The sequence below is a fragment of the Alosa alosa genome, chromosome 2 (genome assembly GCF_017589495.1).
Source record: "Alosa alosa isolate M-15738 ecotype Scorff River chromosome 2, AALO_Geno_1.1, whole genome shotgun sequence".
NCBI lineage: Eukaryota > Metazoa > Chordata > Actinopteri > Clupeiformes > Clupeidae > Alosa > Alosa alosa.
The window spans coordinates 138,494-164,206 of record NC_063190.1 but is presented as its reverse complement, the minus strand read 5'-3'; the positions used below and the strand labels follow the sequence as shown (position 1 = coordinate 164,206).

Sequence of the window (25,713 nt, the reverse complement as noted above, 5' to 3'; positions counted from 1 at the left end):
AAATAAATAAATAAATAAAAAATAAACCAAAAAACTAATCAATAAATGCAGAATGAAAAAGTTCAGTTTGTAGTTTCTTTTTAAAACACTAGTGTTGGGAAAAATCTAGTATCCGTTCTAGTCCATTCTAGTCGAGAGAAGTAATACATGATCAACCGTATCGAAAGCTGCACTAAGGTCTAACATTACTAGGACAGTTGGACAGTCTGTATTCAGGTGGATATCATTTAATACCTTTAAGTGCAGTTTCGGTACTGTGGTGTTGACGAAAGCCTGATTGTAGTTGATCATAGATGACATTTGTATTTAAATAGTTATTGACTTGGTTGAATACAACTTTTTCAATAACTTTGCCTATAAAGGGGAGGTTTGAGATGGGCCTTTAGTTGTTAAGCACAGAGGGGTCAAGGTTTCTTTTTTATGAGGAGTTTGATAACTGCAATCAAAGATGCTTTTAAAGAAGCTTGTGGGCAAGGTGTCAAGACAGCAAGTAGATGAGCTGAGCTGCATCACTGTTTTTTCAAGAGTTTTACTATCAATGGCAGTAAATTCAGATAAAGAGGCTACATGTGTATTTGATGATTTAACCAAGACATTACATAAGCAGGTGGAGCTGATGTTTTTTCTAATATTTTCCATTTTGTTTTGGAAGAAGGAAGCAAACTCACTGCATTTATTAGATGAGATAAACTCTTGAGGGACTGTAGATGTACTGGAGGATTTGTTAACTTATCAACAGTGGCAAACAGTGCACGGGAGTTGTTAATGTTCTCGTGAATGATGTTGTTCAATGAAATAACATTGTCTAGCCTTTCTTAACTCATAGTTGTAAGATTGAAGTTTGAATATATTATAGTCAACCTGAAGCTTGCTCCTTCTCCATTTACGCTCAGCTTTCCTACATTCTCTTTTCTGAGTCGCTACTGCTGTGGTATACCTCCATGGTGCTTTACATTTCCTGCGGACTTTTTTAAGCTTGGTAGGTGCTACAGAGTCAAATATCCTGAGAATATTGGCGTTAAACAGACATAGATGGTCCTCCACACCCTGAGTTGTTATGCATGGTGTAATAGCCATGGCTTCCTTAAACAGACTGCAGGTATTCTCATTAATATACCTCTTAAGGACAGTTTTCGATTGAGTTTGGCTAATTGGAGAGACCTGTCCATCAAAGAATACACAAAAATGATCAGATAGTGCTAAGTCTATAGCATTAATTGAAGACAAGGCAGTTCTTCAAAAGTTTGTCGTAGGGGAAGGAGGAGGAGAGGACTCCTTTTTCACAGGCCGTCAACTCATTCGAATGTCACTCAGCAACCGTAGGATGACATCAGAAAAATGTGCAGTGGTCTCTTAATTTTTTCCAGAGTTGTATATTATAACTGTAGGAAATAACATATATATTCTTACTTCTCTTCCAACTGTAGCTGAGCCACTGGTGAGGCAGGTGCAGATGACAAGAATTCAAAGGGATGACTTTGAGATCCTGAAAGTGATTGGCAGAGGGACCTTCAGTGAGGTTTGGGACCAATCTAAAGGCCTTCCACTTGTTTTGTGAGGTTTTTTGTGGATTTACCCAACACTTTAAGAACACTTCAAAGTTACATGCTTCAAAGAACTTGGATAGGGGTCTGTAGGAGTGGTATCCTGTTGGTTTCAGCCAGGTTCTGTGTCTGCAGGTGGCTGTGGCAAAGATGCGGAGCACCCAACAGGTTTACGCTATGAAGATTATGAACAAGTGGGATATGCTGAAACGAGGAGAGGTAGGCTATGCTGCATACCAACATCATCATTTTATTTGAATCCATATCAGGTGTCTCAGTCTAGGTGTTGTTTCTTGGTTTTTAGACAGCTTGCTACCAGGAAGAGAGAGAGGTCCTTCTGAAGGGAGATCGACAGTGGATTACAGAGCTCCACTACGCATTTCAAGATGACAATTATCTTGTAAGGATTAGTTTGATCAGCTTTTTATTGACACTTTCACCATTACAAAGATTATCTATCATATCAAAGAAAAACACTTTCTCTATAGGTTTCCAAAGCCAACGTGCACTAGGCGATACATACTTTTTAACATCCTGTAGGGTGGCATTTCTAAAGGTTTTGACCAAATCAAGTTATCATTACGCTGAGAGGACGCTGGCGTGAATGTCGCTGCTTCTCAGTCTCAGTCTCCGAACTTATAGGCCTTCTCAGTCTCTGAATTTATAGGCCTTCTCAGTCTCTGAATTTATAGCCTACCTAGCCTAAACTTGCCGGTTTTACAGATTGTTGCTTCGGCGATTGAAAATTAGTGGATTACGAGCTGATCTCCTAACTTTAGTGTGCATCAGTCTCATGTCGCCATCTCTTCAACCTGTGTAATCTACAGTGGGCATCGCTTTCAAATGGCCACTTCAGTCGCGCATTACGAGGCGTGAAGCTGCGTGAAGCTTTAGTACCCCTTTCAGCCACTGTGCGCCGCTCTGCCACTGTACATCGCCTCTCAGTAGCCTGACTGCCGCCCTTCTGAAAAGCAGGAGGCTAGGCTACCTTTTAAACGTAATTGTTACCGTAGAGGAATCCCAGCCTACTTAATTCAATAACAAAATAAATCGTAATTAAACATTACCTCGATTAAGGCTACTTGGGTATGGCTTAAGGCTTGACTACACGGTGGTAGCTTAAAATCGAAATCTGCTTTTGATAGCCTACCGGTGCCGCCTCCACAAAACGAAAAAAATATCTTAATTTGCTGTCTATGTTATTGTCAGTGTTGGGGTAACGCGAACTACGCAAATCAAAACAGTGTCTTTATTTGCCCTACTTCTTGACTGCAATGTAGTCAATTGACTGCTTGACATGTCATTTTTATTTTTCTGTACAATAAACAAATACATCTGCTTTATGCCGCAGAATTACATTCATATTTGGTTGACTGCAGACGCCACTTCCCTCCCCATATTCCAAGATTAAGATAGTAGCCTATACAAAAAGCACTTCATACTATCATAAAAAATCGTTAAAACTAATAGCTATTTGCAATTTGACAAAACACTGGTCCTCATTTTAATAATGCAGGACGATATGAGCCTGTTGCATTTAGTTAGATGTCCGAAGTCACGATAATGTTTGAAAACCACTGGCTTGTAATCACAATAATTTAACACATAAATTAACTCCCCATGCCTACATTTTTGTGAGTAGCATAGATGTCGTTAAAAACAATAAAGTATGGCTCTCCGTTTGGGACATCGAAAACTTATATTTTTAATAGACTACCGTCGAAGATGCTGACTTGCAAAAGCCTCGGGATAACACGTTATCTCCACTATCATCAGTTATGCCCCTTGATCAAAGTGGGGAATGAAATAAAAGTTTGAGAACCACTGGCTTAACAAGTTACCTGCAGTCCAAAACACAGAATCTGTTGCAATATTCTGCTGATCGGCGATGATATCGGCAAATGTTTGTTTTCCAAAGTAAGAATTTCACTTCACCATGCACCTTCGACAATGAATAGCTCATTACACTTGTTAGGTACTGTTAAACGTTGCCTACGGTAAATAACAGACCCGCCAGAATGTGCGTTATGATGCCCATTAATTTGGGTAAATGGGCAAGCGTGACCACCTTGATTGGCTGATGATTGTAACGCGGGCATGATTCCAAAAACCTCCCTTACGATGATGAGTGACAGGTGACAGGTCTCAGAATGCGTGTGCTACACAAGGACGGAAGATGATGAATAACTGGGGCCGTAGGCTATTCACAAAGGCTTTTATCTTACTACTAGGAGTAGGTTACTCCTAAATCGCACTTAAAGATTTTAGCTTGGAGTTTTCTCTTAAAAGTTATTCACAAAGCCTTTCAGACAACTCCTAAACTAGGAGTGAGTCTTCGTGGCTATGGATGACGTCATTACTCATGCACGAGCTTGACTGAAGTAACGCGGGAATTCCAAACACCTCTCTTCCGATGATGAGTGACAGGTGACAGGTCGAAGAATGCGTGCGCTACACAAGTAGTGCGAAGGACGTAAGATTAATAACTGAATAAAAAGGCCTAGCCTAAATGAATAAAGAGTAAGGCAAAACAAATAGCCTAGTAGCCTAATGAAACATAGGCCTATGGATTGATGCAGTAGCCTACCTTTGCAACATTATTAAATTAATCTGTCACGATATGCCTAGGCTACGTTTGCAAAGAGGAGAACATTTTAATTTGATTCACAATGAAACGTTACATTTCATTTACATGTTAACAATGAGTAGTTTTGGTTGTTGTTGGTGGCGAAAAAAAATTAGGAGTCCTGAAGTTAGGAGTGACACGCCCATTATTTTTAGGAGTTGCTCCTAAATTCGCCAGTTAGGAGCTACTTTTAGCCTTAAAATTCTTTGTGAATACGGCCCCTGAATAAAAAGGCCTAGCCTAAATGAATCAAGGCAAAACAAATAGCCTAGTAGCCTAATGAAACATACGGATTGTAGTATCTTTGTAACATTATTAAATTATTCTGTTACTATGCCTACGTTTGCAAAAGAGAACATTTTAATTTGATTCACAATAATGTTACATTTAATTTACATGTTGACAATGATTAGCCTAGTTTTGGTTGTTGTTGGCGGCGTTATTGCATGTTAGTTATGCGTACAAGGCAAAATTGCTTCCTCACGATTGGAAGCTTCTGTAGCTGCATAGGATTTCAAAACACAAAATGCCGCAGGTTTGTGAATAGGTCTGTGAGTAAGGAGTCCTCTTGACTTCTTTTAAGCTGTCAGAGGTGGGAAGGTGTGATTTGTTGGGGGCAGGGCCGGATTAACTGGGCACAAATGTCTGATAGCCCCTCTTCCCCCCCAGCCAACGTGAATCGGGTGGTTAGTTAATAGGCCTATCGTGAAGATTTTTCCTGCCATCTAAGGCACGAGCGCATCTGTGAGGCCAAGCCTCACCAAGTAGCTCGTTTGTTTACAACTAACATTCTATTTAATTAAACTGCTGCATAGGCTATGCCGAAATAGTTTTCAACATTTTGAATATTAGTGTCGGGTGAATTGAAATGTTCTCAAAGTAGCCTTATGGCTGAAAGCTGCTTGGGATCCCCCCCGTCAAGCAATATAACCATACAAACGCGCTTCCTGCACTCATTGTTTCAAAAGGAGTAATTTTGGCTTTGAACTGAAGAGCTGTGGACGGCATGGCACGGTATGCCCAATGAAAATAAATTAACGCAACGCAACACAACATAGACCCTGCTTTCTCAAGGCCAGTCACTGACATGAACTAAAACACAGAACCCGCTTCTCTCACGGCAGTCACTGACAGTAACCTAGAATAAATGCATGGGGAAAAACACTTCCCCATGACAAAGACATCGTAAAACACTGAAAGTTAATATTTGTCACTAGCAACATACATCTGTCCTTTGTCAAATGTATTATGTTCCAAGTAGCCTATGCGTAATTCTGTTTCATAAAGGTGAACAAATACATTTGCTTATTTCACAGAAAAATATAAATAGCCAGATAGGGTCTACAGTGCAGAGTTGGTAAATTATGGTAGGCCAACTTGCAGTGAACATACAGGGGAAATTCTTTCTCTTGTAGCTGAGTAGCCTCAGGTGCGCACGTAGACATAAGGCCGAACATGCAAGCGCCAATGAATCGCGGTTCTCACGACAATCACGCCGTTAAACTTAAATAGGTTAACATCACTCTAAGTTCGCCTTCAAGTAAGGAAAACGATGATTTCAAGACATCTGTTTCGTTGGAAGGGCAAGGGGTAGCAACAGGGCAACACAGAGAGAGGCCCGATGGCAGGGCTGTTATGAGAGTATAAAAATATGGGATATTCTACGGGAAAACATTAAAACGGCAAGACAGCGGGGGAAAGTTAAAATATGTGATAAACACGGAAAAAGTTGGCATGCATTGTTTCGGTCCCTGTGCACAGGGATTATTTGTCATATTATTAATCACATATGATTATTTGTGAAATTGTGCAAACAGGCGCAACACATTTGAAAAGGAAGGACTGGTAGCATGCAAGCTCACGGGAAAGATTGATTTAAGAACGTTATCACAGTGTGTGGCTGTGGCGCGTGCGGAAGACAGCGACAATTGGCAGGGGAGGGTCATGTCTTTTTTAACAATTCTGTCGGAGGATCATTGAACAATTTCTAGCTGGCAAGAGAGGGTCATGCAACTTGCAACTGAAGCACTCAAAATTCCTCCGGTGGCCCCTTCAATAAATAACTAACAGTCCCTAGATTGCTGCTGGGCTATATGTCTTGGTTCATGTCTGTTAACAACTCATTGCCGCCAAACGATAGCCTATCTCGCGGTTGCATCCATTACAAAACAAACATGCAATGTGAACGCCTGGGATTGGGGAGAGCACTAAATGCTCTACTGAATAAGCACGAAGTCAAACCTTTAAATGAAAAACACTCTTTAATAATCAAAAAAATAAATAAACCGCTAATGAAGTAAACTTGCACCATCAAAATTCGTTTATCGCCTGTAGCTCCGTGATAACAGGACGTAACAGGAAGGCATTTGGCTGAGCAACGGAGGTTAATATGCTCTATATGTTGTCCAAATTATGTCTGTCTATCATCGGTACACTCGGAGAAAACCAGAATGTTTAATTTGTCCTGCGTTTCTTCTACGGCAGGCATATTTCTGGCTATTAAATTATTTCTAAACCGGTCTGCTAAAGTCTGTAGTGAAGTCTGTGTAGGGTTTTCCAGCTCCATTTCTTTTTACGAGACACCCTGCTCAATTGAGACCTCTGCCGGTTGTTGCAGCGTCGTTGCAGCGTCACTGGAAAAATACAAATTAAAGTCGTGTGATGCCGAGTGCGGACCGCGAGGGAAGCTGGCCAAGTCGAAGCACTGCCCACTGTATATTCAATGAAATACCAACATGCTGCATTAAATGGATCCATAATCCAGTCATACTGAGCACTGCTGGTTGGGAAATATTTTTGAAATAAACTTTGCAGGGATGTGATGTAGGCCTACTGTTTAATACATTGGATCAGAAGAGTGGCTCCCGAATCAGACGTTTCAGCAATTTCACTCAGATTCTCAAAGGCATAATAGTGTCGCAATCGAGGCGCCTGTCCCCTACCTCAAGTTTTTTGCTGTAATCTTAGATCTGCTAGGTGAGGTAGGTGCTTGTCTTAGCCTTGTAACTGGAGATTTAACTCATTGAGCCACTCACACAAACGTAGTTCAAAACAAAGGCTAAGTTTCAGCCAGTGATTGTTTGCCATTTTCCTCGTCAGGCCAGCTATCGCTACGAAAGGCGGCCGGCTGGCAATTTGAGTGCTTATCTAGCTGCTTCCGCCTCCACTGCACACAACCGCGAACCTAGAAACATGAACTTACTATTAGCTTAAGTTTAAAGCTAACACCAGCTTGCCTGCTTACTTGATAAGCCGAGTCGTTTTAAACAGACTTCACACACGTCCGTTGCGTCGTCGTTTGTTGGACGAACCAGACAACAAGAACGTAAACTTTCTTCAAGAGGATGCTTGACGGCAGCAGTGCCTGTAGAATCGGTAGGAATCAATGAGGCAAGGAGAACGCTACTGCGCGTGCGCACAAGTTAATTACGGGATGTGTAGTTTTAGGGAGCACCAGATTGTATGCATTAGAAGCTGAGACAGTTGATTCACAGGTGACACCTGTGCCAGTGTTCTAATTAGCCCGGGAACTACTCTGGGAGCTTAACAAGCGCAGCTGCCTTTAGGCCATTATGACATCACAGCCATTGAAGTCTATGGGGGAAAAATTAGCTTTTTGACATTTTTAATCCCCTATTTCTCAAAAAGTATTTACTTTTAAGAAAATCTGAAAAAATACCTCTCTTGTCCAATTCCAGACTTAGACTGGTCTGTCGCCAGTTTCTTCTTCAACTACCTTTGTAAGGTGGTCTGGGCAGGCTAAGGGGCTTTCCCACATGCATGGCGAAGAGCAGATTGGTTGTGACTCGCTTCCCCCAGTGGACCTAGCTTTGGAGCCACTCCCTCTTTGATGGTCCCTCCTGCCTCAGTAGCAATGGCATGACTATGGAGGCTCTGCTGGGTAAGCTGCATAGGCCCATAGCAATGCAAGCCCGCCTTGCTAATATGGCAGCCGTTTTGTCCTTGTATGTGCATCACCTCTCTGGTCTTTTGCAAAGCAATGCTGGGGATCCTTTTCTTTTGAGGGAGCTCCAGTCAGCCTCTGTGTACCTTGCTTCAGAGTCGAGTAGGCAGTGGCATCGGGTCACTCCTTGGCTCAGTTCTGGGTAGCTATACGCCATCTCTGGCTGTCCCAATCTCAGCTCCAGCAGGCAGTGTCTTCTGAGAGTGCCTGTGGAGCCCAAGGCCATTATCGGCCCACAGGCAACCACCCTGTTGCAGCAGGCACAGGACAGCCGTCGCTGTGCGGAAGAGGTGTCAGAGTCTCTTGGCAGGCGTGCCAGGAGCACTAGGTGCCCTAGGGCATCCGCGCCTCAGCCAACACCTATCTTGGGGCATTCCGTTTGGGGGCCAACTGATCTTTAAACAGTGGCTCCAGACATCCCAGGGACGGGGTAACCGCCCTCAAGCTAGCCGTGGGGGCCAGTAAAAATGACCTTAATTAGGCATGTTGAGAGTCGTTCTGATGGTTCTGCAACACTTTTTGGGTCGTTTGGTGGGTGCTTCGTCTCCCCCTAGTGCTTCTCCGCGGAAAAACTGAATATGCAACTTTCTGGTCCCGGTCCGAACAAATCCTTTACAGGCTTTATTGCTGTTGAAATTGTAAGTAGCCTACTCTTGGGTGAACTTAGTTTTTGTAATGTGGTTTGATAGTCTCTTGAACAATGTGTTTGCTCGACCGTTTTATTGTGAGCCCTGTATGTGTTTAGCTTGGTTTCTTGATGGCTAGCTCGCTAGCTAGTGGGGGTTTAGCGTAGCAGTCACTTGCTACCGAAGCTGCAGGGGGAGCTATGTCGTGAAGCTATGTCGAGCCCAAATCAGGCGAAAACCCAGAAACAGCGAAGGAATAACCAGACCTGCATAGGGCTTCTTTAAAGGCTACACCTTCAATCATGTATCGCCTTACACAAAACAAGAATGCTTTCAGCTTTTAGGCACAGCCTACTTGCCATGTTTAACTTGGGATAGAAGACTGTTCACAGAAATAAGCTAACGATAATTTTTCCACAAACTCAAATAGCCTAGGCTACTGCGATGCATTATTTTGATGGCTGGACGATAGCCTAATGCCTTCTAAAGATCAAATCATGTGCCGAAAAAACTAAACTAAGCCTTGCTGTATAGGCTATGCAGTCTCGAAATCACAAATATTAGGCCTACTAAATTGCCCACATTTAAATTAAGTATAACAGTAACCAGCGGGCACTGATGAAGTCTAGTGCAAGACAAATCACGTAGCAGCAGTGGTGCACTTGATAGGCTAGAGTCTGCCTGCCATGCAGATATGTTGTGCGTGGTTTAATCTCGGGATAGATCTAGTGGTTTCTTTTCAATACACTTGTATATTTTAATTTGAACTCTTCCTAATAACATACTCTAAAGCAGCCATTCAAAATAATAAGTATAGGCCTACCGAAGCGAGGCTATCTCTCCACCTCCCCAACATAAGACAACTCGAGTTGCTTAACAGGCTAGCCACGTTACGAACTTGGATCTGAGCAGCACTTGGTTCCGTCTTCAATTAATCCTCAAAATATGGTTAGATTTTGTTATTTTATTATGGACACGTCAACACAATTATGTTCACGCAGACCTGTTTATTGAATCAGTCACATTTGCAGCAAATAAGGTAAACTACCTGCTTGTGATAACTTGCTAATTGTTTATCCCCAGTTAACATGCATCCCATTAAGATCCATAACACCAGATTGATTTGCCCTCAATTTGTGCTGTTCCACCTCGTTGATAAAAGCGGATATTGCATGTGTCTTCCATTGCATACTGAAGGTCTTTCTGGCCTCTGCTTTTTGAAGCAATATTACACGACTAGAAATTATCCAGCACATACGGTTACACTCGGCTAAATGGTGCTGCATCCCCATGTTGAACACACGTTCCCTCTCACTTTCCTGCAAACTTAGTCCGACTTAGCAACAGTAACTATGTGACTGACAATGGGAGGTGGGGCTTGGGATCGGTACCATGCACGCCTTGTGGGCAGAGCTGTCCACCCTCCTGAAGAAGAGGGAAATAAAGAGGTCAATTGTTCAGACCTCCAAGCGGGGCTCTTCTCCCGTTATTTTCTTATACCCAAACGCACAAGAGACCTTCGTCCTATTCTAGACCTCAGGGGTCTCAACGTGCACCTCCATTCCCTGAGGTGCAGGTTTCTCACAGTTCTGAGGGTACGGCAGGCCATCAATGAAGGGGACTGGTTTGCTACCGTAGACCTGCAGGGCGCTTACTTTCAGATACCCATCTGGCCTGGGCACTGGCGATTCCTGAGGTTTGCAACCTCAGAAAAGCAATGTCGCCTACACATGGCCTTGTTTTTGAGGCACATGGACTTGGGCTTGCGCCTCAATCTCAAGAAAAGCAGACTCCAACCATCCCAGGTCACAACCTTCTTGGGTATGGTCCTGGACTCGACTCAAGGACGGCAACTGTTACTCTCTCACCGGAGAGACATTACATTACATTACATTACATTACATTTAGCAGACACTTCTTGACCAAAGTGACTTACATATGTTAGCTATATTACAAGGGATCACATTGTCCCCGGAGCAACTTGGGGTTAAGTGCCTTGCTCAAGGGCACAACGGTGGAAGCTGGGAATTGAACCGACAACTTTCAGGCTACTGCACGCTAGCCCAGCTCCTTAACCACTACACTACCACAGTCTTTTGCCACATGTCTCAGTTGCTTTACGTTGCATGCCCAGGTGGAGTGGAAACTCTGCCTTCTCCAGCAATGGTGCAGGTAGTTCCCCTTACCCTCCTTCACATGCACCCTGTCCAGAGGTGCCTATTGAGCCTTAGCCTTCAGCACTTTCTACCAAGGCTTAAGAGAGTGGAGGCTCCACCCCCAGGTGGTCGAGGAGGTCTGGTCGCGACTCAGCAGAGCAGAGGTCGATCTGTTTGCGACCAATCCACTCACTGTACACAATGCAAGAGGCTCGAGCACCATCTACGAGGGCTGCTTACACTTATCGCTGGCAGGTCTTCACAGTGTGGTGCCAGACATGCCAGATGGACCCTTTTCGGCTTCACCCGAGGACATCCTGCTCTTTCGGCAGCCACTTGGTCTTCTTGCTCCACATTTACCGATTCCACCGCCTGAATGTGGCAGCCAGCCCCTCTTTTGCCAAGCGTATGCTTGGTGTGGCTCCAGAGTGAAACTGGGAGCCCCTTTTGCATCTTCTGGGCCAACCTGGGTGGCCCTTCATCACAGTGCTAGCCCTTGCACCTGGCAGGGCCCTGTTCTGTGTTCGGGCTTGGCCTTTTTGGCCGTCTTGCTGATCATCTTCCAGATCTGCATGTAAATAGTGTACAATAGTTTGTTGATGGCATACAGTGTTTTGGGTGTGGGCTGCACTATCTCTTCATGTCTTAAAGAGTTACCCCATACATATGAAATATGTAACGGAGTGGAGAGATGGAGGTGTCGAGACGATAGAGAACATTGGGTTATGTTGTAACCCTGGTTCTCTGAGTGAAGAGACCATCTCTCCAATCCTCAGGCTGCTCAGAGACCCATTCCAATCAAACTATCAGTGATTACACGCCAACACAGGTGTTTTATAGGTTCGGGTGTGGGCGTGACTACGCGAGCCGGTGTGTCTTAAAGCCTATCCACAGTCTTTGACAGGTGGGGGGGGGGTCATTCCCTGTACATATGGAATATGTAACAGAGTGGAGAGATGGTCTCTTCACTCAGAGAACCAGGGTTACAACATAACCCAATGATCTCCAAATTGTGTTCCTACCTGAACAGCAACTTTCTGTTTTACAAGCCATAAGGACTGCCCAGAATGCTGTTCACCCTTTGAAGAGTTTCTGTGCCATCAAAATGATTTTGGAAACATTAATAGGGCAATGTATCCCAGGAGATACAACTAATAAAATCCAAAATGTAACAAGTAGGGCTGGGACAATGCGTCGTCATAATCGATGACGTCGACGCAAAATATGAGCGTCGATTCGTCAAGCATAACATGTGCTGCTAAATATTTTTAATTTTACACCTACAGTGTTTTCCATACATTGACTAATCTGTGGCTGGGCACCACGAAATCAAAACCGGCCACCACACATTGATGTTCTATGTTGTTGTCCTACTATTTAAATTAAAGATAAGATCATTTCATTGAGCTGCACTTTTTACTCACACAGCCTTTCCTCGCCCCGCCCGCTCTCTCTCGTAACGAGCCCGCTGCTCCTCCTCTGCGTGTGCATTTAACAAATTATTCACGATTGTTAAAGGATTGTTGTTGCCACATAGAAGCACTGCATAGAACACAGTGGGCTAAATTGCTAAAAAGCAATTTTAGCATCGTGACCATGCTGCGCAAATTTGTTCAAAACTGCAGCATTAAAGTTAAGGTAAACTCTGCTAAGGTCTTATCACAACATAGTACATTGAGGAGACTAAACTAAGTTAAGTTACAGTATGCAATTTCAAAGCTAACGTTAGAATACTGTTTGGATGTCAAGTTTAGCATGCTTACTTGCAGCTGCTTGTATTCGTTACTCAGGCTCATTTTATTGACTCGCAAAATCCCGATGTAAATGGAAAAGTGTTTTCCAAGACTCAAAAGTGCTTGTCCAAAGGAGAAGTACGAACCATTATTTGAACTGACTACGTTATGAATTGCATCCACACATCAGCAGCCTTTTAACTGTGTTAATGTTAATTGCAAGGATTCCCACACGAACGTCTTAAAATGACAGGCGCTCAATTAGACATACACTACTGAACTTTATTGAATGCTACCTCTGACTAAGAATGCATTACTTTGCACTTGTATAGTCTTTTATTTTGGAATCTTAAGAGCAATAAACATATATTGCAATGTTAAAGAATTCATGTTTTTTCATTCATATATGTAAATAAACATGTATAAGTTGCTATTAGTGAATTAATTGGGAGATAATCGAATCGGACTGAAAAAATGAATCGTTAGATTAATCGATGCATCGAAAAAATAATCGCTAGATTAATCGTTTAAAAAATAATCGTTTATCACAGCCCTAGTAACAAGTTCAATGTAGCCTATTCCACTGTCTGCTCACGTTGGTAAACCGCACTTGAGCAAGCAGTTTGCAGTTACTCAGAAATGCATTCTAGTTATTGTTATTTTTTCTATGCGCCCAGTTTTATTGTTATTTTTCCTATAAGCCCAGTTCTCCTGCTCTTAGACCTTTTGAGGTATCAATTTCTTTCAATTTAATTTTCACTTATAGAGTGCCAAAACATTACACGTCTCATGGAACTTTACAGAGTGTTCAATATTCAGAGAGGTCCCATGAGTAACAGGGGCAAGGAAAAACTCCCTAAAATTAGAGATACATATAGGAAGAAACCTTGAGCAGATCCACGACTCAAGGGCCTGACCCATCTGCCTAGGGTCAGTTACAGAGTAGTAAGGTCTGTATACATCATAAATTAATAAGTAAGTTAGGTGTAGAGAATAGAACATGGTGTTTAAAGCCACCTGAGGAATATAAAGAGGTGAGATGATTACATGTCCAGTATGATAATGCATTAATCCTATTTAGTGTCAGAAAGTTCAAATAGTCCAGTGTAGGGAATTAATTGTCCATGGGGATTAGGAGTTGTCATTGGGCAAGTAGTGGGTCGCTAGGCTGTGTGGGCCAGGAATCCGGTAGGGGACCAGTTGGTATCACCACCGGTCCAACTCTGGAACGTCCTGCCAAAACCGGTGTTGTGTGAAAATTTAAGATGGTGCCAGTGACCCTTGTCATTCTTCTACAACAGTGGTCACCAAACTTTGTCTTCCAAGGGCCAGCTCACTATGCCTGGTTCTAAGAGAGGGCCAGAGACTCGGAGTACATCAGTAACCATAAATAGCTTAGTGCTGTGAACAACAGCAGTCTACCTTAGTTGAATATTCCATTACATTTAATCATAGGCTATTGCAATTTAATACCATTGTTAGCTGTGTTTATATTGCCATCATGCCATATCAGTGTAAAATGTAGCTCAAATGAAATAATACTAATAAAAAGACTTTAGCATTCCCAAAAGTATATTTTATTAAAAATGTGTGAACTCTGAACTCTGTGTCTTTGCATACACAGCTCAAATTGTGAACAAGCAATATCCTACAAATAATTTAAAGTTCTCAAACTATTAGTTTTATATGAGAGTTTTATGAAGTTCTGGCAAACATCTGAAATTACTACCATTCTAACTTTCATTCACCTGATGAGAACTTGAGAACGAGTGAATAAAAAATTGATCCCAGAAAGTCCCAGAAATATGACTTGAATAGAAGTTAGTTAGTTATTAACAATTAATTGATATACTTTTAGAATGCACTGATGCATACAGCATAGGCCTCTTTGTTTACAGGTAGGCCTACATTTAATTCCGTTTTCGATGGCAAACATGCAACAGCGCGAAAACAACCACCAGTGGACAAAAAGAGTATTACATGTGTATTGTTAAAGGTAAACTATGCAGTATTGGCAGTTTCCTTACTGTTTTCTCGGTTTTTGCTTCTTTTTCGCTGGCTCTGTCATGATGAATGTCTGAGAAACTCCATCGCTACCTTTTTCTAGCCGGTGCCTGGCGTGTATTGTATTTGAATGCAGTAAAGCAATTTGTTACACTCGTTATACTTCCTGACACTGAGGCCGTCAGCCCGCTGGTCCACAGTTGCAAGGGTGGTTTTTCCGCTCACAGGTGCTAGGGGGAAGCGAGACGGCCACCATTCAACCCGAAAAAAGTCATATAACCATTCCAATGACTCTGAAGCTGTTAAATGAAGGTACATTAAGCTAAAAAACTTGCATATTAAGCTAAAAAACCTGCATAGTGTGCCTTTAAGACTCACCATAGAGAATGAATGGGGGAAATCACGACCGCCTGTATGACGACTGATGATGTCATACTCCCATGCGGGCCGGATGCTATATACCACGGACATGTTTTGGAGGGCCACCCAAAATGAGGTGGGCTGTAGTTTGGGGACCACTGTTACAAAAAGGATTTTTTTTTTTTGTAATCGAAATCAGCGGCGATGCCGCCAAACAGGAATTAAGATTATAATATCTCAGCGAAACCTTTAGGTATCAAAACCAATCTTGGTACATAGACGAAGGACTCTATCCTGAAGACACACCGTTGAAGAACCGCACCTGAGCAAGCACGGTTTGCAGTTCTTCGGAAATGCATTCTAGTTCAAAATACCAGTGGACTGAAGAAAGCCCTTGCTTTCTGTTCAGCTTAGTCCATACCTGCCAACACTCCCGTTTTTCCCGGGCGCTCTCCCGTTTTGTTATCTCTCCCAGGAAACGCTCTGAATTTGCATGACCATCAAACTTAATTTTACAATCACGATCCATTCATTTCTTCTGTTAGTCTGACATTGCCACACCCTACACATAGCCTGAACTTACTTACTTTCAATTTCAACCCTTTTGTCATAAAACCTGGCAATCCAAAACCCAAACTAGATGTACCGCATAGCGGTACAAAATATGACCGCCGCTCAGTCCTGTACATCCGTTCCGCGAAAATAAATCACACTTCAATTTGTCTCCATATTTTACTCCATCCCCACTCTTGAAACTTTTGTGTATGCTTGTTTGGCATGCCTGAGTGTGTGTGAAAGCGGCTGCACAGAAAGTACCCTACTGGTGCTGAAAAGGTGAATAGATTGTAGAATAGCCAAAGAAGATGTAGAATTGTTATAAAACCTTTAAAATCTCTAAACAATCACAAGTAGGGCAGTTCATCACAGTTCATCCATTGCAACTGGATTGATGAAAGGTCACTTACACCTGTAGGCTACATTGTATTTGGGAAAAGCAAAAGGTATCAGCATAATGTTATTTATTTATATATTTTTATGTATTTATAAACAAAAACATCTCTGTCAGTTCCATGCCGTTTTCAACAGCTATCAAAAACAAAGGTCATTTTTGGATGGATGGATTTTTGTGAATGTTTCTTCTTCTACATAAGATTTTAGTCATCTTTAGTTCATGTAATACTTTATTGTCAATGCACAAATTAAGTAACAGTAGTCTGAAACGTTATTGTTAATGCACAAATTAAGTAACAGTAGCCTAGTCTGAAACGAAGTGCTGTTTTACATCTAACCAGTGGTGCAAATAACTGACATGTCCAAATGGGCCTTGATGAAATGCGCCGCTAGACTGTTCATACACATTTTAACGGGCCAAAGTTGAAGAGCTTTTGTCCATTATTGTTAGTGCAAATATAGGCTGATTCATGTTCCCTTGCATTGTTTAACTGAGGTCCATGGCTAGTCTGGCTTTCATCAGACCAAGCTCAATCTTTTAAGAAATCAAAAATAAATAGCGGGGCAGATCAGGCTGGGTTCACCCAGCCTAGTCCATAGGCACCCGATATTGTTTAATTTTCCGATTGAGATATACATGCTCTGGCTATTCTAAATGCAAAAAAATGCATCAGGGAGTTATGACAAAACGGTAACTAACAAACTAGATCCTAATAGAAAGTTGTTAGCTTCCTAAGCTACAGGTAGGATTATAAGGTAGGCCTATTGACAACATAAATTGTCAATAGGCTATGCTGGCACACAAATAAAATCTCCTTTGAAACCAATGGCTTCACGCTTTACAGTATCAAGCGGACTTAAACTGTCATATCGCGGGCTTAAAAGTTGTAATAACATTCACGCAGCTCCATGAGTCAAGGAAAGTTTTAAAATGAAGTAGCCACTTCTAAATGGGACCTACTACACAGTAGCTTAAGGTGTTTTGCTAAAACAGCCATAATGAAATGAAGGTGTCATTGTTTGGATACTTCACACACACGCGTGCTTTTTAATTTCACAGACTACAACTACCAAGCTGTAATCAAAGCACATCGATTCCCCTCTCACACCCTGCACGCACTTAAAACAAAATAAACAGGCGCCTCAGTCTCACGCATGTATAGGCAAAACTGCATCAGACCGGGTGTAACGTTGGTAAATCTTCCATTGCACAGAATGATTTTGTAGCACGCGGCAATAAATGACAGTCGAAGATACAAACAGTGCTGCTATACATTTGCTTGGTATAACCGCATTTATAGTTTTCTACAAATGCAATAAATCAAATGCCTCCATCACTCAACCAACGCTAACGGTAACATTACCTAGGTCCTTATTGATATTACAAGATTAACGTACCTGCAGTAAAACCAAGCATGTCCGATAAACATCCTCAGATTTATTTTCGCTTCAAGAAGAAATGGGAATTACACTTCATGTGAACATCGCCCTATCCTTATTAGATGTTCGCTGCGGTAAATTACAGTCCTTGTATGAAGCGCCCATTGTTTTTCCAACCCCTTTAACTTCCAACAAAATTACGCCTCACTGCAACGATGCGCCATCTAGTGGACAAACGACTACTTCTCGCCAATACTGAAAATGCAGCCATGATGATGATGATGAATATTTATTTTGGCTTTCTTTTAATCCTACTGATTTTCATTTTTACCGGGGCAAATCACAAATGAGTGATTATGAGCCAGGTTTATGTGGGCCCTTGAGACCAACATACCATAAAAGATTCACAGAGAACTCAGGTTCGCCCTACCCTCCTTCGGGGGGTCCAGTCCAGTGGGGGCTGCAGATGAAAACTAAAAAAATGACGGTTCCATGCTATCCATATGGGGGGTACATGCTCACCAAGTTTTGTGTACCCGGTCTTTCAGTGTCCCGAATCCTTGTTGGTGTACGTCACTAAATGTACACATAAATTATTTTATTGTAAGGCCCCCATGAACGAAAGTACACAAAACTTGGCATGCATTCAGAGGGTGTCATAATGATCCTACACTTTTAATTTTGTGCAGTTTTGACCTTGTCAGCCAGAGATATTGAGATGAAAACACCTAATTTTATGCTTTTTATTTTTTAACTAGGTGGCGCTATACATGAAATAAGTGGTAATGGGATGGGTTGACATGCCCCCTTAAGACCAACATACAAAAAAAGGTGGACCTCCTAGGCCCTACGGTTCTCGAGATATTCACAGAAAACTGTCTCCGGCCACCTACAGGCCAGTTGGTGTATAGTAACATAAATTAATTTATTGTGTGTGGCCCCCATGAACGGAATTCCACAAAACTTGGCGTGCATACAGAGGGTGTCATAATGATCCTACACTTCCAATTTCGTGCAGTTTTGACTATGTTAGGTCACAGATACCTTCAATTACACCACCTCATTTTTACTTTTTTGTGTTTAACTAGGTGGCGCTATACATGAAATGAGTGGTTATGGAATGCGTTGACATGGCCCCTTGAGATCAACATACAAAAAAATAATGGTCCTCCTAAACCTTACGGTTCTCGAGATATTCACAGAAAACTGTGTCTGCCCTACCCTCCTTTCGGGGGGTGCAGTCCAGCGTGGGGGCTACAGATCAAAACGAAAAACGATGGTTCCATGCTATCCATATGGGGTTACATGCCCACCAAGTTTTGTCTACCCCGGTCTTTCAGTGTCCCGGGAATCATTGACGGAAATTTGGACATGCGAAAAAAAAAAAAAAAAAAAAAATCTGACTAAACCTATATGACCGCCGCTTCGCTGCGCGGCGGTCATAATAAGGAAGCGGGTGCACACTGTGCAGCCACTGAGTCTCGTAAGCACGCGGGCTAGTTGAATAGCCTAGTTTCTCAAATTGTTAGAAGAAATGTTGTGATTAACACCACCACATTATAACTGTTATGGAGTGTTGACACACAATTTTTGGAGCAGTTTTGGAGGAAGGCTACATGCAGCAGGTGGATGCATATAACTGGCATGCGTATCTATTTCGGTAAGGTAAAAGCAACGACCGTAATGCAAGGAGTGTATGAAACATGTTGCAAACACTGACCCCGAAAAAAAAAAAAAAAACTCCCGTTTTTTAAAAGCTAAATTTTGACAGGTATGGCTTAGTCCATGATCAATCTTGCAGTTGTTACTCCAGATACTCGAGCAGCTTATAGAAGGGCAATTTTTACCTGCTTTATTTAACAGGACAGAGTCCTGCACGGGTCTGTTTTTGGAGACCCGCACCCGTAAAGTCGTAAAGTTCAGCACCAGATCCAACCTGTCACCCGTGATAATATCAAAATTAAATCTGCATCCGCCCAGACCCGTTAATATTTGGCCCGTTACCCGACCCGTGCCTGCGATAAATCGCACACGTGTTAAAATCATTCCAATTAAAGTACTTAGTAAATAGACCTACCGGTATTAATATTACAAGAAAAAATACAACCTGAGCATCACAAACAATAGCTATATGTAGGCCTATGCCTATGCTGGCAACGCTCCAACTACGAGATCAAGAAATCAAAGTCGCAGTACTGACTTTATGGTCAAAGGTCGTAGGCTCTCATTAACTAAAACACATATATTTCATGTGGTAATGTTAACCCTTTCCACGTTCAATTTTCGATTCTTCATTTCAAAGGGCTATGTCTTAAAAGTGATAAGAGATAGAGACTTTCTGTAAATTAGAGAAAAATTAAGGATGACCCAAAGTTTATGTAGGGATTAAATGTTTATATCTAATTTGCATATTATGACGTCATATGGTGGCGACCATCTTGGATTATAGAATTTTCATGTAAAGTCGCATGTTTGAATGATTAAATGCACCACTTCTTTCCCCCCAAAATGTCCCTCACCTTCTGTATGCTATATTGCACAATACTGAATGCTCAGGTAAATACTAAGTAGTAAACAAACTAGGTAAATCATTACTAATAAATGGCAGAAACAAACCAAATGCATGTAGCGGTAGACGCCTTTTGCTGTAGAGATTTTCCATTTACTACATACAGTAGGCACTCTGAGTCCATGTATGGGGCACATATATATTATTCAGATGACACACAAACACAAGTAGACAAGACCTGTTTAGTTCAAAAGCTCACTTGCCACGGCAAGGCACAGATCAGGAGTGAGATGACGAGACAAGACAAGAGACAATGTTAGTATTTGTTTTCTTTTTGTTGTTTTTGTTGATGTTTTTTGTTGTTGTTTTTTTCTTAGCTGACAAAGACACACACATCACAAGGACATGAACACACAAAAAAGAACACATATATGTCCTAAATGGTCAGGGAAATGGATAATCAACAGTGTAAATCATTACTAATAAATGGCTGACAATTTTTTTTTTTTTTTAAATGTAGCAGGCCTTTTGCTGTAGAGATAATGACTATCCATATCCATATCCTATCCATACAGGGCCGGCATTCCCATCATCTTGTGATAGACTATGCATGGCCTAATGGCTCTCCTGCCCCTGTCACCACCTCTGCTCCTGCATGCAGCAGCATGGCCAGATCTGCCTCAAGGCCTTGGGCCGAAAGTGGGAGAGAATTTTGCTGAGCTCAGACTAGGCCTACTGTCATTCTCATTCTGCGACTCCCCACACTGCCTCTCGTTCCCCCTAACTGTCCTATGAGCACTTCGACCTCGCCTAACATACCCAGTGGCATTAGACAAAGGCTCCACCACGTTACTGTCGTCGCGATTGCGGAGAGGAACACGTTCAAAAGACAGAAGCTAGCGCTATGGACATTAGGCTACCTCCAGCCTCGTTCGCCACACCACTAACACCCTGCTAACTTCCGATGAACACCAACCCGTGAAACATTATTCCCACCAGTGACATTGGGCAAACGATTCAACGCTTGTGCTTGGTGTAAGCTAAACTATGGAGTAAACTCTCACTTGGTCCAGCTGCATCATTGCAAGGCAGGGACGATCTGAAGCCTCACTAAACGAATCACCGCCATTTTCTGAAGGCAGATATTCCCCTTCAGAATCAGGGTCCGCGAATAGAAGACCCAACACTTCATTTCGGTAAACTTTTTTTTTGATGCCATTAGATGATAATCTAATGCAAATACTCGCTGACGTTGACAATATCGCTCTGACAAAGTGGCTCACACACACACCAGCTCCGGTATTTCACGCACTGATTCAATGCGCTGTAGCTAGAAAGTTTTGTTTAAAGCCTGCTCTTTTTTCGACTCGGGGATGACGTATGACATGTCTGCCATCTAGTGGAGTGGAGGTCGAACGAAATATGACACACTATTTGACTAAATCGGCCGTTTTATTCAGTACCGCATCTTGTCGACTAAAGTCGACCGTGGTGCCTAGAGGGTTAATTTAGACAAAGTCGCAGTAGTGACTTGATGGTCAAAGGTCGTAGGCTATCATTAACTAAAACACATATATTTCATGTGGTAATGTTAATTTAGACATACACATATTGCACATATTTTTCATTTATGTTTTATTTCAGCAAACTAAAATACTGTTTTGGTTCTCATCCTCTACCTGCCCGCAAGGAGTTCCTTATCCGTCCACACCCCCACCCGTGAATTTTAGGAATGTCACAATCCACCCGTTCGAGCAACTTTTATGCGGGTACCCGACCTGTTACAGGACTCTGGAACAGGATAAAAAAATGTTTAACAGGGGGGCGCTGTGGCGCAGCAGGCTACAGCGCCTGTACCATGTACGGGGACCCAGGTTTGAATCCGGCCTGCGGTCTTTTCCGGATTCCCACCCCATCTCTCTCTATCCCACTTACTTCCTGTCACTCTTCACTGTCCTGTCCACATAAAAAGGCAAAAATAGCCTTTTATAACATTTATGAACATGTAGGATTAGCCAACATACTGTGACATTGAACTCATGTGTCAAGATAGAAAATTATATGAACATGTTATTTCCAGCTGCAATTACAATATCAAGACTACCAATTCATTTTAAAATGTTATTATTTTGAGTAGTAATGTACCTATTCTTACTATGTTTTTCTCAGTATCTCGTTATGGATTATTATGTTGGTGGTGACTTGCTGACTTTGCTCAGTAAATTTGGAGATCGGATTCCAGAGGACATGGCCCAGTTCTATCTTGCAGAGATGATTATGGCCATAGACTCTGTCCACATGCTTGGCTATGTACACAGGTATATGTCAAGCTGAATTAACTGAACCACTTTCAAATAATATTATCTCTTGTGTGAATGTATTATCATATATGGTGTATAATTATTGTCATGCTTCAGAGATGTCAAACCAGACAATATCCTGCTCACCGCAGATGGTCATGTAAGGCTTGGGGACTTTGGATCTTGTCTGAGACTCCAAGAGGATGGAATGGTGAGTCTCATTTGAATTTAGTTGTTATTAAAGTACCATTTATTGAATTAGAACTGTGTTCAATCCTGTCAGGACCTGTCTTATTAGCCAAAAGACACATTACTATGTTTATGTGTGTTCTCAGGTTCACTCATCTTTGGCAGTGGGAACTCCTGATTACCTGTCTCCAGAAATATTGCGTGCAGTGGAGGGTGGGAGTGGGTATGGCATAGAGTGTGACTGGTGGGCCCTGGGTGTATGCGCCTATGAAATGTTGCTGGGGACAACACCTTTCTATGCTGAGTCCCTCTCTGAGACATACGCCAAGATCATCCATTTCCAGGTGTGCTTCCATGATAACAACAGCTATTCATCCAGTAGAATTAAAAATGTACAAAATGTATAAAAAATGTAGCAGCCTCTGAACAATACTAGATTATGACCATGGTTACGTGTCATTACAGTATGTTCTGGGCTGGCTGACATGAACTGATCATAGATATGTATGCTCTTAGCCTAGAATCTAAATGTAATTTGCAGCCAGGGTAGTCTAGCAACCCTCCGTTGGCTTGCAAACTGGAAAAATTAAACTTCTAGCAGGCCAATCACATAGTGTATAGTCGGCGACGGTTCCGTGTGAATTTCCTACTACTTGAAAACAAAGAAGATGGATGCTGCTGCTGACGAACAGCGGTCTTTAAATCGCGACTAGAGTTTTTTAAATTGGCAAAAGTTTGATCAACTAGCCAACTAGCTCTGCTGGTGGGAAAATGCATGGGACTCATGAGTTGTAGCGCTATCCTATTGTGTGCAGAGGAAATTTGAAAGACAACCGTTTATCCCGCCCCTCGGATTGAGCAGTGCCAATGGTAAGTTCCCAGACCCTACATATTGGTGTGGGTCTGGCTCGTCAGGCTAGTATGCTCTCAGATCAGATGGTGTATACTAGTGAGCCAAGAGTTGCAAGTTCGTGGAAAGTTTCAGATAAGTTTTTTTGGTAAATTTCCAAAAACCTTCCACCTTGCAAATGCATATTACAGTTGAGAGACATTAATATTAGTCACACACAAATGTCCATGTTTATAAAAATCAAGTCAAGTCAAAGTCTTCGTTCAGTCCTCCAGAAGACAATGTGTCCATGTAAAAAATCCAGCGTGCTTCACATTGTCAAAGTTTTCTTTCTACGTCACGGCTTCTGCGGCTGGGTGATAGGCGTTCAATTCCCATTACCTCCAAGTCACTCATCTTGTGCTCAGCCATGGAGAAGTGTCTGGCCACTGGTGATCTAATGTCCTTTCTGTGGATGGTACTCCTGTGTGTTTGTTGATTCGGATTCTCAGTTTCCTGTTGGTCTTGCCAATGTATTGTAATCCACAAGGACAAGTTAGTAAATAAATTACATTCGCAGAGCTGCAAGTTATGAATTTGTTGATTCCTGACTTTGAGCATTTTAATTTATTGATTTTCTTCATACCTGTAGTGGTGCACGATGTGCAATTCCGGCAGGGGAAAAAACCTTTTGCATCGTGCAGTCATTCCCGTGGTGTCTTGGAGCGATCAAACCTATCAGCATGCATCAAGATGTCACATACATTTCTAGCCCTGGAGTGTACAAAGAGTGGTGGATCTCTAAACAGGGTAGCACATGCTTGATCTGTGTTGAGGACATCCCAATGCTTCCTAATTATCTTTTCTATCTGGTTGGTTAGAGGTGTGTAGGTGGTACAGCAGATCACAGAATGGTCTTTTTTTCTTTCTTTCATTGGTTTGGGTGTCATTCTAGTCCGAATTTACCTTATGAAGGGCCCGTTCCAGTGTGTCTTTGCTGTAGCCTCTTGCCAGGAATTGACTGTACATCTTGTCTGTCTCAGTCCGGAAGTCTTGTTCATCACTGCAGATTCTCCTCACTCTCAGGAATTGGCCGTATGAGAGCCCCTGTTTCAAAAAGGTGGGATGGAAGTGTATGACCCAGGTGTCCAAAAACTGTCCTTGAAAGGATCACATTCCATGCTGGTTTTATGTAGACAATTCATGTACAGTAGAAAAGACTGGAGTAGCTGTTCAGAGCCCCACCATACTAGAAGACAGTCATCAATGTACGCTTGTAGAACAGGATATGGTTTGCAAACAGGTTGTTGGAGCATATGTAGCTTTCTTCCAACATCCTTAGGAAAAGGTTAGCAAAATCAGGGGCTAAGGCCGCACCCATAGCCACACCCATGTTTTGCAAATAGAAGTCACTTCCAAATAGAAAATAAGCTTTGCTTAAAACTATCTGCCATGTCAACAAGGAACTGTGTAGGAGGCGACTGATGGCTACGTTTCTCCAAAAAGTGTTTGAGTGCCCTCAGGCCACTTTGGTGTGGAATATTGGTGTATAAAGACACCACATCGTTGTGAGAGATGACTGATGAGGTCTCCTGTGTCTCTGATGTACGATAGAAGATCTGTCACCAGTGATCTGATATGTTGATCAATATATTTGGAGAGAGGCTCAGTCAATAAATTGTTGCTAGGCACTATTGAATGTCCCGGGGGAATCTTGGTAAACTGTTTATGCACTTTGGGTAAGATGTACAGTAAATCACAGGAATGGTGGGATGTTCCTTCGTGAGAAATCTTTTCTCTGTGTTTGTGATGGACCCAGCAGCTGTGCAGCATTCAAGAATAGATCTATTTCCCTTTTGAATTTGGTGGTTGGATCATTGGGGAGCTTTTTATATGCATTAGTGTCTGCCAATTGTCTTAAAATCTCCATGTCTTAGTCAGCTCTGTCCATGCAAACTAGACCACCTTTGTCTGCACTCTTGAAAATTATATCAGACTCTTTGGACAATTGTTGGAGTGAAGATCTCTCTTGTGCGGCCAGGTTCAGTTGATGTCTGTTTCTATTCTGTGAATGGAACATGTTGTCAACATCTCTTTCCACTAATTTGCAGAAGGTGTCAATGCTAGAACATGTCACAGGTGGTACAAATTTGCTCCTGACTCTAAACTGTGGTGTAGACTTGACCTCAATAGAGCCAGTCTGCCCAGTTGTAGGCAAATCTGTCCTGTCTTTATGATAGAAATACTTAAGCTTCATGCTGCGAAAGAATTTGAAAAGCTCTACCTTGTACCGCTTGTTGAACTGCGAGTTTTATAAACATGGACATTTGTGTGTGACTAATATTAATGTCTCTCAACTGTAATATGCACTTGCAAGGTGATTCAGTATGTTAGTGTTGATAATGTTTTGCTTCTGGAATGGATGATTGAACATGCAGTTAGTCTCTGGTATTTGTTAATTGATTGCTAATTGAGCACATGAGGAATTCAAGAATCGTTGTGCTAAACAAATCCACGTTTGGGAGCTTTAATCAGTGTGCGG

General features: G+C 42.1%; 1 protein-coding gene across 5 annotated transcripts in view; it reads left to right on the top strand.

The window, feature by feature from the left end:
* Nucleotides 1-25,713, top strand: part of LOC125291179 (myotonin-protein kinase) — a 164,637-nt gene that overhangs the window by 55,263 nt on the left and 83,661 nt on the right. For all 5 annotated transcript variants that reach the window (XM_048237789.1, XM_048237788.1, XM_048237787.1 and 2 more), the window contains exons 2-7: nucleotides 1,428-1,519; nucleotides 1,680-1,763; nucleotides 1,849-1,944; nucleotides 22,023-22,171; nucleotides 22,271-22,364; nucleotides 22,489-22,686. In XM_048237789.1, the coding sequence (XP_048093746.1) occupies nucleotides 1,428-1,519; nucleotides 1,680-1,763; nucleotides 1,849-1,944; nucleotides 22,023-22,171; nucleotides 22,271-22,364; nucleotides 22,489-22,686 (713 nt within the window). The remainder of the gene's footprint in view (nucleotides 1-1,427; nucleotides 1,520-1,679; nucleotides 1,764-1,848; nucleotides 1,945-22,022; nucleotides 22,172-22,270; nucleotides 22,365-22,488; nucleotides 22,687-25,713) is intronic.